The sequence below is a fragment of the Jaculus jaculus genome, chromosome 9 (assembly GCF_020740685.1).
Source record: "Jaculus jaculus isolate mJacJac1 chromosome 9, mJacJac1.mat.Y.cur, whole genome shotgun sequence".
In the NCBI taxonomy this organism is placed as follows: domain Eukaryota; kingdom Metazoa; phylum Chordata; class Mammalia; order Rodentia; family Dipodidae; genus Jaculus; species Jaculus jaculus.
Genome location: NC_059110.1, coordinates 35453427 through 35470584, shown reverse-complemented (window position 1 = coordinate 35470584; position 17158 = coordinate 35453427). Strand labels below are relative to the sequence as shown.

Sequence of the window (17158 nt, the reverse complement as noted above, 5' to 3'; positions counted from 1 at the left end):
AAAGTTTTCAGGTGAGTGATTTTAACTTCTTGGAAGTTTTCTTCAGAAAGACCTGGAACAATCCTGACTTCCTTTCTGGAGCTATTCTTTCTGACATGCATTATTATTAAAGAATCACCATTTAACTAATGTTTGGTCATGGACTCTAGTCCTTAGTTTTCTCAATTTTTCTTCTTTCATACTTGAACAAATCTTAACCTTTTCAGATGTAACTAGTCCTCTGCTCATTTGCAGGGAGGAAGCCACTATCCCCAGATGTGTGGCCAGGCAAGGTTGGGCAGGGGAGTAAAACCTAAATATTTTACCACTGAATTCTTTCCTCTGCTTGAGGAATTAGGGTAGAAAGTTTGCCTCTGAGGTGTAAGTTCCAGTCAGTGTGAAGTCAGGTTCACTCAGTCTGGCTGATCATCTTCCCGGATTTTCCGCCTGGGGAGCCCTTTCCTTCCTCTCCACTTTCCCATCCCCGATAGCCATGACCTTCTTCTAGCCAGTTCTAGCCCGTTTGTATTCATTACCGTACTCGCTGCTGTGGCCACATTAAGGAAGGGTTTATTTTAGCTTTCATTGCTGGGGGATTCAATATATCATGATGAGGAAGACATACGGGCCAGATGAAAGTCAGCTGGTCAAATTGAATCAGTCAGACCGCACAGAGTGAAAAGGAAGCGGGGCCAGGCTGCAACCTCAAGGCCCTCCCCCAGTGATCCACTTCCTCCAGAGAAGCTCCACTTCCTAGAAGTTCTACAACCTTCCCACAATAGCGTCCATAGCTGGGGATCAAATACGTGAGGCTATAGGGGCAGTTTACATTCAACCCACAACATCATGGCTTCTTCCATCATGCCTAGGACATTCCAAGAACACAGCAGAGGATAGAATCAGTACAGAGCTGTGGCACATGATTATCAGTAAACAAATATCCAGAAATACATGTGAAACATCAGAGAAGTTAAAATTAAGATTAAAAGCTAGGGGCTGGAGAAATGGCTCAGTGGTTAAGGCACTTGCCTGTGAAGCTTAAGGACCTAGGTTCAATTCTGCAGCACCTACATAAGCCAGATGCACAAGGTGGTCATGCGTCTGGAGTTTGTTTGCAGTGGCTGAAGGCCCTGGTGCACATATTCTCTCTCTGTCTCTCTGTCTCTCTCTCCCCCTCTAACGCAAGTAAATAAATTAATTAATTTTTTAAAAAATATTAAAAACTGAAGGCCTCTCTGGTAAAAGACCATAGATGACTTCCATTATACTGATTGTTGATTAGGATTCAGAAGCAACACTGCAAAGGTAGATGGAACTCAAAATCAATGCTCTGTTGGAAAGGAATGTCCAGAGGCATTGCCTGCCCCCCATCCTTACAATGTCTGACTAATGGGCTCACATCTCGTAACCCACAATCCCATGGGGAATACCAGAAATTGCACTGAGGATGGCCCTCAGTGGAATGGGGACAGGGATGAGGGAAATGAAATGATGGTACCAACACATGATGTGTCCATTTAAGGTTTCTACTCAATAAAAAACAATAAAAACAATATACTAAAAAAGATTTTCTGCTGTCCAATTGAAGTAGGAATTTGAACCTGTGAGGAATATTGTTCAGGATGAAGTAGGACTCTTAATTATGTCATTTAATTACCAGATTTAAGAAGAAAGAAGAGAGGTCACTTCATTCTAAAAGTACAAAAATAAGCCAAGCACCTTATAGATATAGTTTCATGCAAAAAATGTTGAAGCCTTAGCAGGCAGATTAATTAGCTTAATGTCAACATGATTTTCAGTTTGGAGACAATCGGGAAGTGCTGTCATGGCTACAGCCCTTGGGTTGTAAGAATCACTCTCACACAGAATGGGTACCCACGGAAAGCTCCCATCTTCTTGGCTCTTACATCCTCTGTGTAGAGGGATGTTGATTATCTTTCAGGGGTGTGATGAGGATTTCATGGGCCTGCCTATGAATGAGACAACAAACATTTGATTAATCTTAGAATGACTACTAATAAAGCCTGTGATGTAGCATGTAACCATAGCAAATCTAAAATCGTCTCAGAGCTTTCTAGTAAGTTGGGTTGACTGTCACAGAGGGTCAAAAATGTAAAAACTGCTATTAATTTGTTCAAATGCTTGCAAGTATCAAAATGTATCTTTATAACACCAACTAGTATTTGACTTTGATGGGAAAAATGAGATTGAAGGCATTTTTTAAACTCGGATTGAAATGACTAGTTTTTTTCTATTGTTATAAACTCATCTTAAAGAAATTTTAAAGATTTTAACACCTTGAAACAAGTTCAGTTGTAACCACTTATTCTTTGGGTTGAGATTGAGCAAAGAAAAGTCCAGAACTGGAGGTGCAAGGGTTTCTGTCTTTCTAGCCACCTCACCCTACTTCCAGCCATCAGGCTTTACAAAGAGACCCTCACGGAAAGCAGTGACTCATGGGTCTCTGGGAAACAGAGCTGTACAGCACACCAAGAAGGAAATGGGGCAGGTGGAGAAGGTGGAACAGATTTGATTTCAAGGCATGAAAATTAAATAAAATTGAGTCTAGCTTTATGATCTCTAGGATGAGATGAATACAAATCAGGTTGAATGGAAGATCCCTTTCTGGAGTCCCAGCTCAGTTTTGCCTGCTCAAGAAGCTGGCTGATGCACTCTGAGGAAATTTCCCTGAAGCTTAGGCTGTCCTCTATGAACCAAAGGGCAAGGGCAGAGCAACAAAAGGCTGCAGGAAGACAGACACCAACCCCTGAGGGTGAAGGGGGAGACCACACCTCTTTGGAGGCCAATAGGAAGCCTGAGAAAAGTCAAGGTGACCCAGCACAGAGGAAGCCAATCAGTGTGTCCCAGGCTTATATTCACTTCTGTGTGATGTGTACAGTGTTAGCTGTAGCTGGATTCCATAGTATCAATTTCTTAAATGCAGTTATACAGTTTTTTCAGTACTTGGGATTGAATGTACCCTTCATACATGCTAAGTAAGGGCTCCACCACTGAGTTTTACTCCACCCCTCTTTAACACCTTATTTTGATAGAGTCTAAGTTGCTTAGGCTGGTTTTATACTTGTTGTGGAGTCTGAGTGGTCCTTATTCCCTGAATAGCTTGGACTACAGTTCTGCAAAACCAGGCTTTACTAGAAACAAATTCTCCCTCCGTCTCTCTCTCTCTCTCTCTCTCTCTCTCTCTCTCTCTCTTGTGTAATGTGTTGTATGCATGTTTGTATGTGTGTGGGTGCTCCTGTAGGTACTGTGAACATGCATATGTGTGCTTCAGGAAAGCCAGAGGTTGATGTCTCCCTCAGTCATTCTCTATCTTATTTTTTTGAAACAAGGTTTCTAGAACTCATCAGTTTGGCTAGATACTCTAGCCAGCAAACCCTGAAGATCTGCCTGTCTCTGTTTTCCCAGTGCAAGGATTACACTTGTGTAATCTTACATTTTGTTGGTCAACTACAACATTTAATATAAATTCTGGGGATATGAACCAAACTCATACTGGCGTGGCAAGCACTTACCCACAGCCCAGACAGAGAAATCAATTCTTTTGTTTATTGTTTTAAAATTTTTATTTATTTTTATTTATTTGAGAGTGACAGAGAGAGAGAGAGAAAGAGGGAGAGAGGGAGGGAGGGAGGATGAGAGAGAGAGAGAGAGGGAGAGAATGAGTATGCCAGGACCCGCAGCCACTGCAAATGAACTCCAGATATGTGTGTCCCCTTGTGCATCTGGCTAATGTGGGTCCTGGGGAATCGAGCCTCAAACCAGGGTCCTTAGGCTTCACAAGCAAGCGCTTAACCACTAAGCCATCTCTCCAGCCCTATTTATTTTATTTTTGAGAGAGACAGAAAGACAGACAGAGAGAGAGAGAAAGAGAGAGAGAAGGAGAGAATTGGCACACCAGAGCCTTTTAGCCACTGTGATCAAACTCTAGATGTGTGTGCTCCTTGTGCACCTCTGTGTCACTATGCATCTTGCTACATGGGACCTGGAGATTTGAACATGAGTCCTTAGGCTTCACAGACATACACCTTAACCACTAAGCCATCTCTCTAACCCAAAAACTTGATTCCTTTGGCTTTGCAGGCAAGTACCTGAACTGCTAAGCCATCTCTCCAGCCCAACCCCTCAGTTTTTGCTCCTTACTTAATTTCAATTACCCAGTTTCCAAGTGGAAGTGACTTAAAAGCAGTGCATGCTGCTTGCAGATGTGTCAGTAGTACAGACACACAATATCCAGTGAGAACTCTGCGACTCGTCACCTCCTCGGCAGTCCCATTCATCGGCACTGGCACTGTCAGTGCTGCGGTATTGCCTCCTGTATCACTTCAGTGTACATGTAGACCATCTCGATTTTTCTCAAGTGCAGGATTTTTGTGTCTGTTGTAATATTTCAAAAATATGGGGGCTGGAGAGATGGCTTAGAGGTTAAGTGCTTGCCTGTGAAGCCTAAGGACCCCCGTTTGAGGCTCAGTTCCCCAGGACCAACGTTAGCCAGATGCACAAGGGGGGGGGTCACGTGTCTGGAGTTCGTTTGCAATGGCTGGAGGCCCTGGCACGCCTTCTCTCTCCCTCTCTCTCTCTCTCTCTCTCTCTCTCTTTCTCCCTCCCTCCCTCCCTCCCTCCCTCCCTCCCTCCCTCCCTCTCTCTGTCACTTTCAAAGAAACAAGTAAAAATAAAAAAATCTGGTATGAATATTTTCTTTATTAACATATATCAATCCTTTTAAATATCTGCATAGTATTCTATCGTTCAAGGGCAGCATGATTGATACGTTGCTGGGACCTTACATATTGTGCTAACTGTCATCTGGATGATAGCACCACAGTGAATATCCCCACATGGGATTTTAGGTATACTCGTGCAGGTCTTTCATTTTGAGTGATAAATTTTAGCACATATTACTTGCACAAATTAGTGGATTTCACTGTGATATTTCCAAACATGTATATGTGGTGTCCTGGCCGTGTCCACCACAGTACCCTCTCCTGCACACCCCATTCCCATATCTCCTCTCCATAGCTCTCTTCTGTGGTCAGGTCATCCCTGTGTGTTTGTTTTCGTGTATGAGAGAAAGCACAGGGCACTTGTCTTTCTGTGTCTGGTTTATTTCATCTAACATGATCACCCAAGTTCTATTCTTTTTCTGAAAATGACATGCTTTCATTCCTTTTTGGGTATATGTATACGTGTGTGTGTGTGTGTGTGTGTGTGTGTGTGTGTGTGTGTATTTGTATTCATTCTCTTGTCAATATCAGTGGAGGAATCAAATAGATATTTCAACTTGTTTAGGTCATTCTAAAATTAGCTTTTTAAAACTATCAGATTTATATCATCATTGACAGTTTATAAAAGCTTATTTCCTTATGCTTCACCAAAGTGGGCATAATCTCTCCCTTTGTCTCTCTGTCTCTCTGTTTTTCATCAACCAGTAAGTGCAGCTGTCTTTGTACTTGTGAAATTATTTTAGTTTGCTTTGTGTTGCTCATTTTTCTGTTCATTTGTTTACTGGGTTATGGTACTTTTTCCTCCTATGAACTGGCTACTATTACATTTTGTCTGCATTTCTCTTGGCCTCTACTTCCCACAGGAAATGCCTAGTGAAACAAACCACTGTGAAGTATTGCAGGTGTTAGAAGGTATAAACAATCTTGGTCACACCCAACACCATGCACATGTAGATGGTTATGTGCATGTCAGATGTTTTAGAAAAGTGGTTTTACTCATGTTGTTGCTATGTGAAGCTTCTGTGGGAATCATTTTTACTGCTAAGCATTCTTTCCAAGTTCTTCATATTCTTGGCACCTTATGCAATTGATCATTCCTCTCATTCTCCCCTTCCCACTAATATAGATGATTCCGAAGAATGGGAGGAGGCAGAAAATACCTGCATGTTTTTGAAAGAAGAGATGGAGTTAGGGCATTCAGAACATACCAGAAACTTATTCGTGCTTTCACACATTCAGTGTTATCACTCATTCTCTGTGGTTTTCTTCCTCCATACCACTTCTTCCCCTTCCTCTTTCTACTTTTCTTTTTCCCTCCTTCCTCCATTTACTTCTGTCTTCCTCTCCTCTCCAGATGGAGCTCTTCCTCTCCAGCCGTAACTCTGAGTCAGTTAATTTTGTCTGTAGAATAGTACATAGAAGTTCTCAGTTAGACAGGTATTTGGGGCTGGAGAGATGGCTTGGCAGGTAAGAACGGTTCCATGTAAGCATGAGGACCTGAGACCACACGAGTTTGCTTGCCCAGAACCCACATGTACCACTGGATGTGGCCACACATGCTTGAAACCCTAGTTTTGTGGGAAGCCAAGACAGGAGAATCACTAGTATTTGTAGCAACCGCAGCTTCAGGTTCAGAGAGACACTCTTTCAAGAAACCCATCAAGGAGCAACCTGATATTCTCTTCTGGCCTTCTGCACACATGCATGTCCTATACATATGGACCTTACATGTGTGCATCTGCACACACTCACACCCATACACAGCTATGTGGTTGTTACAATGCTCCCGTTGAGTGGAGAACTGTAACAAAAATATTATATACAAGATAGTTTATGAAGATCAGAAATTTTTATCACAGTTTTGGATGTCCAGACCAAGTCACCAAGGAGATTCTACGTGCACGCAGGGTCTGCTGCCTAGTTCATAAACTGTCTTCTCACTGGATCCTTGCATAGCAGAAAGCATGACTGTGTGCCTTGGGGCCTCCTCTATTAGATGCTGTGGTATGAATGTGTCCCATGAAAGTTCATGTGTTGGGAACTTAACCCCCAAATGAAGAAGACTTTTTGAGGAAAGGATTTGAGGATGTAATTGGTGTCATATGAGGTCCTAATGGAAGCGCCCTTGATGGAATGGAATACAGACTTGGTTTGGCATGCTGTTCTCTCACCACATGTTATCTCCCACCATGTTATAATGCAGCAAGAAGGTCCCCAGCAGATATAACACTTTGATCATGAACTTCATGGCCTCTAATAATAAACTCATTTCCTGTATAAATTTTCATGGCGTACTATAATAACAACACAAAATGGACTGATATAAGGATAGACATTCTAGTCATGAGGGGTGCACACTTGCTACCTAATTTTCTCTGAAAGGCTCTGCCTACTGATATTGTGACCTTGAGAGACAGGGTTTCCACATGTGGATTGGGAGGGGGACACAAATGTTCATTCCATAGCAAGTGGTTTCCAAATAGGCAAGAGAAATATGAGAAAATCTGACATATACATTTTTTAAATTGAGAATCTAACCATCTATGTTTTCTTCCTCTTGTGGCCACTAACCTTGGTAAGTAGGAAAAGAGAGAAGGTGAAAACAGACTTAGGCATGTGTATCCCTACAACCGTTTTTTTTTTTTTTCAATGTGTTTAGCATTTCTGTTTACCTGTGGCACTTATTAGAGTCTTGTCAATATTATCTCTATTAACGTGGTGGCCATGCCTTAAGAGAGATGACTGCATCTGCTCTGCAGTGGGGGATCTCCTCAAAAAGCCAAATTTGTGATATTACATGTGTCCGCTCTGTAGCCCGGGCTTTCATAGCTGGCCTCCTGCATATTCGTAACCGGCGACTTCTCAAGGTGGAGCTTCTTTTCACCATTTCTGGTGCATTTTCTGCCAGGAAAGGCAGTGAGTAGAGAGTGTGACAGTTATGGTTAACAGTGTGTCCAGATTTGAAGAGTTAGGATGCAGGGTGGAAAGTGTATTACTAGTTTGGGGAAAAATAGGCTTCTAATTTCTTCTGTTCTTGCAGAAAATGTCTCCCGCGGGGTCCCAGCAGGGTGTTTTCTAAGCTCATTATGGATCTGTTACTGGGCCTTCTGGAGACTTCTGTGTTCCAGGGCTTCATTGCTTTTAGTCCTTGGAGAGTGGTTGTTCCTTGTCATTGTTACATAGCGCACAATTGGTTTGGGCCTTTATTTTATAATTTGTCAGGCTGACAGGCTTTGAAGGCATTGCTAACACAGAGCATATATAGATTTCCAAGGGTCTTCTCGAGTTCTCACAATGTCTGTAAGTTCAGGATGGACTTAACCATAAAATCATATTTTCTATTTAATGACTTGAGTATCATTTTGCTAATTAGCTAATTCTGTTTTATTTTAGTTCCAGCATCCACACAATGTAGAACTATAATGAATAAGCCATTCTCTCCAAGGAAGACCAACAAAGATTCCAAGCTATGCATACCAGAGAACTGATATTTTGCAAATATCCACATTATATCACCCTATGGCTTCTTCTGTAGGTCTCATTTCCCCTGCCTTTTCTTCATCATCATTCTAATTTATGCCCAAGCATCCTAATGGCACCAGAATAGTGTTTGCTGAATTGATCAAATTATTTATGTATTTGATCCAACTGCATTACTAAGCAAGTATATCAGGTGAATAGGTTTTTCACCTTGTTTTCAGTGCTTCTGTTATGCTTTTAAGACAATAATGAATTTAAAAGAAAGACATACTGTATTCTTTTTATACCACTCATCTGTCTCTTACAGAAATTCAGCTCTTCTTTTGCAACTACCAATTTGTGAATGCTTCTGCCTCCAAAACATACATTTTCCATTCAGCTTTTGACTCGAAGTTTCTGCTCAAGCCTGCAGTTAGAACTTCCTATTTATACACAGTGAACTACTAGCACTTATTTAACGTAATGTGTATTTTATGTGGTATGTGTGCATGTTTAATAAGTGCTCTGTCAAGAACTGTATTGTCATCTAAAGTATGTTTTTGATGTGCCTAGCTGACAATGAAAGAATTAATAATGTATGTAGTGAGAGGTGACTATTTGTACAGAAACATGCAGCTTACATATGTGTGTATGGGAACTGCACTTTATACTGAAAGAGACTCATAATCAGACACAGCTGCCATCACTCATGAGGATCTTAACTGTCAAAAGCTACACTGAACTCTGCTCTTCCTTAACTTCTTGGTCTCACAAAAACCCCACCACTTCTACTGCTCTCTTCACTTACAGATGAGGATGTGGAGACCCCTGGTATGTGCTTAATTGTTCAAGTATGGATGTTAGTGGGCTGTAGGAATTCAAGATGGTCAGCATCTCTTGCCTCTAATGTGCTTTATAAAGTGTTTAAAGAAAGGCTTTTGCTATTTTTCAGATGGAGAAACAACTTGTCCAAGATTATATAGCTCTTAGTGATGAGCAAGGATGTGCATCACTGTCTCTCTCTCTCCACTGTCCACATGCAAAGCCATCAATACTCACATTAGAGGATGGCTTCTATTCTGTTCTTATTTTTTGAATTTAATATGATTGAACCACTAGCCTTCCCCCCATAGGAATTTTCTCTCTTAAGGATATAGATTAAAAACTCTATTCCAAAAGTTTGAAATGTCTCTACTGGGAAGAAAGTCCTAAAACTATTGTAGCTTGAACAGAAAATATTTCCATCTGTCACATTTGTGAATACCACATGGAGTTTTATGTAATGGTTTGTTTGGTCCTGAAGGCATAGATGAATTTCACTTCCTTTGGGCAAATAGTCTTGCATTCTTGTGAATTTTCAAGCCTCCGAACATAGATAAAAATTCAAGTATATGAACAAGACAGTGTGAATTATAGTAAAATAATAGGCATATTTCAAGTGAGAAGATGGCTTAAACAATATGTTAGGGTAAGGACCTTTGAGGAACAGGCAAGAACAAGACTGGATTAGATTCTGTCTGTATAACAAATTCATATGCCAAGCCTCCATTAATGCCACTGCTTACTGGAAGCCTCCCCTGGGTTCTCCAAAGGTGGTGGAAGAGCACCCTGAGACTTCCCCATCCCAGAAGTAAGTTCACTTTACTTTAAATATTTACTCTGATTCCTTTTCCACAAGACTCCATAGTGCTTGAAATGGGGGACTAGGTTTTATCAACTTTGCATACCTCTTCCTACCACATTTCATGGCGATAGTCAGCTCCTGAGCAACAGACACTGAGCACTTACTCCAGCCAGACCCTCTGTGAGGCACCCAGCTAGCATGGACAAACACGGCAAGAGGCACAGAGAGCTGAAAAGAACCCTGGACTGGGAGGCTGAGACCATGCATCTCCCCCACTCCCCCCATCCACCTTTACTGCAATTGTTTAATCTTAGACAACATTCCTGGTCCTTAGTTGGCTAAAATGAGTATGTTGACCTCTAAAATCTATTTAGTTCATGAGCCTATTTAATATACATTTTCTGAGATATCAGTGTGTACATGCATCAAGACCATGTCTGGTATACAGTAGGCTTATGTTCTGGTTAGTGTGGTCAGGATAGGACTTAAATATGAGCTAAGACAACTAACAACTGATACAGGCTAGTGCTGAAAAGAGCACATTCCAGAATGTGCTTGTGGTTATAAAAAGGGTGAAGGACAACAGCAAGGCTTTTTAAATTAGCTTCAGAACAAGAATAGAAGAGGATGAACCTGAAGATTACAATGGATTGTGTGTGCTGTAGGGTCACACATGGTTTACAAAAGCAGACATATTCTCAGTCAGGGAAACAGCCAATCGCTAGCTGTGTGACCCCAAGCACATAACCTAAACTCTATGAGCCACAATTTTCTCATCTCTAAAATAGATACCATAATTATTACACACCCCTCTGGGATGGTGGGAATGAATGTCTTTGTACATGCAGCACTTAGAGCAGTGCATGACAATAAGAGCATGGTAGAACCATTATTACTGGTGTTGTTATTAAAACTCACAAAACATGTTATGATATTTTGCAAAGAGGAGGCTATTTCCAAGAAATAAAAGTGCAGGATGGAGGAGATATGGATTCGTGGCATAAATTTTTAAAAGTAGCTTTAAACCAGTTGTACACTGCACACTTAGGACCAGGTGGGACTGCATTTAAAGATGCAGAAGCCTTGGATTCCTCCCCTGGGTGTTACAGTTTGTCGACACGTCCTGCTGTGCCACAGCCGTAAGCGTCTTCTTGCGGTCCTCCCCCCTGCATTTATCTACTGGTTGGGTCTGATTTTCCTAAACTAATAACCCTGGTATTTCGGTCTTACTCCAGCAGATGAGAGTGAAACCAAAGTGCTTAGGAATGGCATTTGCCATGTTCCAGGGCCCAGCCCTCCTCTCAGGGAGCTGCTGGCAACAGGCATCCCGCACCCATGCTCTCTGGCTGTTGTCTTTCCCTTCACCGCATCTGACGTGATGGTAACCTGATTTCTCACCATGATAAATGTGAATATGCCGTCTCATATGCAGCCTGATGGAAGTCATTCTGAATTAAAACCCTCATTTTGGGAGTTACCTCAGGCTCATTTTTGCATGGGCAGCAGCTCTTCCATTGAGCTTCAAATTCCTAGAAGCTGTGACTGGATGTGCTCCTTTGCTTTTTTTCCTGGGGTCTCTGAGTCATATTAGAGGCTCCTGCAGCATGGATTTTCCTTGGGTCAGGTTAACAGAAGACACTGGCACCAGACCTCAGTTTGCGAAGGCTTGGGTTCTCCTCTGGGCCTGAACAGGGCAGAGTGGCTGAAGGAACCATGTGATCCCCACCATCATCCAGTCCTCCTCTTTACTTCTGAAGCATTCTAGAAGTTTTATTCTTCTCTTGCTTTCTATATATCCTCATTCTCCAGCCACCCTTGTTACTTTCCTTGCTAGCCCAGCCTGCTTATGTACTTCTTCACAGCAAAGGTGGGTCTTTCCTCCCTCTTTCCTACCTTTCTGTACTCACAGCCTTCTTAAAACATTTTCTTCTCTTCCAGCCCACCTTTTCTCTATTAACCTCAGGAGTGGAAAATGGCAGTGCTGGTAAAATGTTTTCACAAGTGGTGGACGCCTGAAAATCTGTTTGGAATGTGTTCCCTGTGGTTGCTTTAGAGTCAAATCATTTGGCTCTGTTTCCACTTCTCCCTCAGATCCATCTATTCAAAAGGATTTCTAACTATTTCCTTAGCTTGCCATATGGAAACAACTGGGCTGTATGGCTGCTGTGGAAACGAAGCATTTCCTGCAAACGTTGGATCTGATTTTGGTTCAAGGAAATGTTGATTGGCACTAATCTTTGATTTAGTCAAGGTTATGGAGATAGTTTCTCAGATGTCATATATATACTTTGATAAATCTCCCAGCTAGCACTATGGATTAAGATTTTGTTTGTTCCTTCAACATTAAACAACCTTAATCCTAGTTATAATTCCACTATGAGCTGGACTTAGTCATGAGCTAAAAGTGTACATACTCCACATCCCGTTATTTAAACATAGTTCAGAAGTCATAAATAGGAATCAGAAGGAGGGCTCAATTCTGGAAGACAGGATTTGATGCCCTCTGAGAAACTTGCCAAAGACCTGTGGCTCTTAAAATATCCTTTGTTTCCTTACCAACCAAAGTTGACATTTGTAGGACTGTTTATTATAAAACAAGACAGATATTTTACCAGCTCACAAAATGATGCTTTTTACTTGGGTTTTGACTGTTTGCTCATATTCTTAACTAGGAGAGTGAAAATATAGTAATAAGATGGTCATCCAGGAAATCCTGGGGAATTAAATAGGGAATTCACTCCCTTATTAGTCATATATATATATATATATATATATATATATATATATATACACATATATACATATATATATGTATATATATATGTATATATATATTTGATGGAGAGAAAGAGAGAGAGAGAGAAAGAAAAAGAGAGAGAGACAACGGGCATGCCAGGGCCTCCAGCCACTGTAAACGAACTCCTGAAGTGTGTGCCCCTTGTGCATCTGGCTAATGTGGGTCCTGGGGAATCGAACCTGGGTCTTTGGCTTTGCAGGCAGACACCTTAACCACTAAGCCATCCATCCAGCCCCCTTATTCATTATTTTAACAAATAATTCTTGAACACGGATTGTGTGCAATGTATTATAGTAAATAATAAAAGTGTGGGTTACAATTGATGTTGACCACAAGACATGGAAGAATTAAGATATTATATATGTACATCAAGTGCCAGAGAAATTTTTCTGCAATGCTCTGAGCAACACGCTTGTGCAGGACATGACAGACAAGGCAGTCAGAGCAGGCTTCATGACAGAAGTGGAGCAGGAGTGCAGAAGACTAGCCAGACGGCAGTAAGTAAAGCCTGGGGCTCACGGTGTAAGAGATATGGACAGGGCAACTGGAGCATTCAAAGCAAAGTCTCAGAAACTGTCCAGTACGAAGTGTGACTGAGAAACAGGAATATAGTGTGAATTAAATATGACAGAAATAAGATTAAATTTAAGGGTCTGAAATCCCAGATTAAAATTTGGGAGGTAGTGAGGACTGTTTTCCATATTATCTGAATTTGTCAGGGGCAAGCCACAGAATCATCCATCATTTTCTTCCAAGCTTGGTGGCACACAACATGAACCTGACCTAGAAGCCGCACTTGTCTGGGAAGAGAAAGACTAAAACATGGGTGGGCCTGAGAGGAACTATGTGATGAAAATATCTAGGATTTAGAACCTTCTTGAAAGAAGAGAAGAAGAAAAGAAGGGGAAAGAATCACTGAGTCCAGCCAGAGAGAAGGCAGATCTGAGGGGAAGGTATAATTCAAATTCAGCCTTCCACTGGCGCATGAATACATATATGCTCCCCAGGAGGCAGCTAAAACTGTGAACTTGAAATTCAGGGTGTGACCTGAAATGCAGACTGAGGACTCATCAGCAAAAAGGGAATTGTGGCACATATACAGGAGTGGGTATGAATGCCAAGGGAGCCTTAGACAGGAAGGTGGCAAGGACAGGACTCTGGTGCATGATCGTCTACTTCTAGGTGAAGAAAGAAGAGACCAAGCTGAGAAGGTGAGGTCAGGATAGAGTCAGCAGGGCGCCTGAAGAGAGGAAGGGCAATGATATCCACGGAAACAGACAGGTAGGGAAGATGGAAATCCAGGGGGAAATTACATGTGACAAAAAGAGTTCATGGGTGACGTTCACAGGAGCCATCTCAAACTATGAATTGCTGGAATGGGTTCTCTTGGTAAGTCTAGGGTTTATGTTGAACCTGATAAGTATTCTGCCCCTTTCCATTTCTTTAAACTAACATAATGATGGAAACTTGTGGTGTGTATGTGTGTGTGTGTTTAAGAGGGGGGGGGAGGGGGGATATGGGAGGGAGTGGGCCAGGGGAAGGAAAGGAAGAATAAGAAGGAAAGAAAGGAGATAACCTTGAGACTAGGGAACAGCTTTATACAATAAGTGATTTTTTATTTAAAATTTTTTAATTTATTAGAGTCAGAGCAAGAGGGAGAGAGGGCGGGGGAGAGTGGGCATGCTAGGGCTTCCAGCCACTGCAAACGAACTCCAGTCGCGTGCGCCCCCTTGTGCATCTGGCTAACGTGGGTCCTGGGGAATCGAACCTGAGTCCTTTGGCTTTGCAGGCAAGCGCCTTAACGGATGGCTAAGCGATCCCTCCAGCCCTAAGTGATAAAATTATTTAAGCAAAGGAAATCTTGAGTTCACACATTGCATCAAAAAAAGAAAAGAGAAATCTTCAGAAATCCACTGTTATACTTAAAAACTGTGGCAATTAAAAAGATGTTCCTGTCCCTTAATCGATCACAGGAAACAGTAACAGGCAGAGGCATGTGTAAGCAGTTCTTGAGCTCGCTTGGACGGGCCTCCCCCAGCAGCGCACCGACCTCACGTTTCCTTTCTCCGCAGGGCGCAAGGCGGAGCTATGATAGCCACGGGCGGAGTGATCACGGGCCTGGCGGCTCTGAAGAGGCAGGACTCGGCCCGGTCCCAGCAGCACATCAGCGTCAGCCCGTCGCCCGCGGCGCAGGAGCAGAGACCGGCGAGGCGGCGCCCGCGGGCTGATGTGGTGGTGGTTCGCGGGAAAATCCGGCTTTACTCGCCGTCGGGCTTTTTCCTGGTTTTGGGAGTGCTGATCTCCATCGTGGGGATCGCCATGGCCGTCCTGGGCTACTGGCCCCAGAAGGAGCACGTCATCGACGCCGAAACCACCCTGTCCACCAACGAGACGCAGGTGGTCCGCAGCCAGGGCGGGGTGGTGGTCCGCTTCTTCGAGCAGCACCTGCACTCGGAGAAGATGAAGATGCTCGGCCCCTTCACCATGGGCATCGGCATTTTCATTTTCATCTGCGCCAACGCCATTCTCCACGAAAACCGCGACAAGGAAACCAAAATCATCCACATGAGGGACATCTACTCCACGGTCATTGACATCCACGCGCTGAGGCTCAAAGAGCACCTGAACGGCGTCTACTCGGGGCTGGCTGTTGAGGCGGCCGAGCTGAAGCAGAACGGGGGCTCCTGCACCCCCAGACTGGCCGCAGCAGGCACCCTGACCTCCTTCCCCGGGGTGCGGGGCAGCTTCCGGGTGGACAGCTCGGTGGAGGAGGACGAGCTGATGCTGAGCGAGAGCAAGAGCTTGGGGCGCCTCGTGCCCCCGTTGCTGTCCGACAGCTCCGCCTCGGTCCTTGGCCTCTACCCACCTCCTCCCAAGACCCCCGAGGAGAAGACCAAGAAATGTGAGACCAAGTCCATTGTGTCGTCGTCCATCAGCGCTTTTACGCTGCCTGTCATCAAACTTAATAACTGTGTCATCGATGAGCCCAGCATAGACAGCATCACCGAGGACACCGGCAACCTCAAAAGTCGGTCCAGGAATCTGTCCATGGACTCCCTCGTGGTCCCGCTGCCCAGCGCCGGGGAGGCCTTCCAGCCCGCCAGCTTGGGGCTCCCACGAAATAGCTCTGTCGGGCAGTCTCTGTCCAGTCAGTACAAGTCCTCTGTCACCCTCGGACCCGGAACTGGACAGCTCTTGTCTCCCGGGGCCGCTAGGAGACAGTTCGGCTCTAACACGTCCTTGCATTTTCTCTCATCACACTCAAAGTCCTTAGACTTGGACCGGGGTCCCTCCACCCTCACGGTCCAGGCAGAGCAGAGGAAGCACCCCAGCTGGCCTCGGTTGGATCGGAGCAACAGCAAAGGGTACATGAAGCTGGAGAACAAAGAGGACCCGATGGATCGGCTGCTTGTACCCCAAGCCGCCATCAGGAAAGACTTTACCAACAAGGAGAAGCTGCTCATGATTTCAAGGTCTCACAATAATTTGAGTTTTGAACATGATGAGTTTTTGAGTAACAACCTAAAGCGAGGAACTTCTGAAACAAGGTTTTAGTGTTTCAAAAGTTATCATTTTCTAAGGGTATAGATTTTAAACTGTTATAATCAGTGTTTCCTTCTTAAAGCATTGGTTGTAAGGTTTTTTTCAATCAAATGGTTCGTAGTGTTTTCGAATCAACTGGTTAACTGTAATGAGATGGTTGTACTTGTGGGTTACTGACGACTGAGTTCCCTAAATTATGACAAAGGGTTTTGTTCTCCCACTGCGTGAAAGCATGGTTTCATCTATCAGTGTGAACACAATATACTTGCATTCATATTAAAAACTTGCTTTACTTTTAAATTCTTTCACTGAATGTCATCTTCAGAGTAAAGTGACCAGTATAGGGGGGACAAAACGAACCAAAATGAGGACAGAAAGTGACAAGTTTAGGCCCCATACTTAACCTTCATTTATCGATATCTGGGTGAAAATCTTAGAATGTGATTTTTTTCTGAATGATTTTTTATATAGTGTTGGTTAAATTGTTTAAGAGGAGACAGATCTAGTTTCTCTGTGAACTAAATAATATAAATTTGTAAATTGGCTGTGAATCTCACTCAGTTTCAGGTAGACACTATCCTTTTCAACATTAGTTCTATTTGGGTGACATTTTTATCAGGAAACCATGTATTCACTAGCCAGAAATGCATTAAGGATAAATATCAAAAGCTATAACTTTAGGTATTCAAGACCAAAATTTCTTCACAAACTGGCTTAAAAAATGAATGCAAAAATGTAGTTTGTAGAAATGCTGTCTTGAAATAGTGGCACACAAGAAGAAAATACTGCCAAATGAAGATCCATTATTCATCAGACAATCTTAGTCTTGGTATCTCTCTCCAGCCATCTGGTACTGTTCAATTCGCACTCATTCCTATGTCCTTATTTTCCCCAAAATATTTTTGAGATCTTGCTATTTGGAAACTAACCAGCAGACCTTGACATTTCTTATCTTCACATACCACTAGCTTGGTGGTTCAAAAAGAAAAATTTAGACCTTCATAAATTGCCTTG

At 42.9% G+C, this 17158-nt stretch overlaps 1 protein-coding gene across 7 annotated transcripts in view; it reads left to right on the top strand.

The window, feature by feature from the left end:
- Positions 1 to 16779, top strand: part of Tmem200a (transmembrane protein 200A) — an 85811-nt gene extending 69032 nt beyond the window's left edge. For 6 of the 7 annotated variants that reach the window (XM_045159675.1, XM_004651213.2, XM_045159673.1 and 3 more), the window contains one exon: positions 14674 to 16779. In XM_045159675.1, coding sequence (XP_045015610.1) covers positions 14690 to 16156 — 1467 coding nt within the window. In that variant the 5' untranslated portion in view covers positions 14674 to 14689 and the 3' untranslated portion in view covers positions 16157 to 16779. Of the gene's footprint in view, positions 1 to 13783; positions 13883 to 14673 lie in introns of those variants that run through there. The other variant, XM_045159674.1, reaches the window with a different exon arrangement.
- Positions 16780 to 17158: the final 379 nt, after the last annotated feature.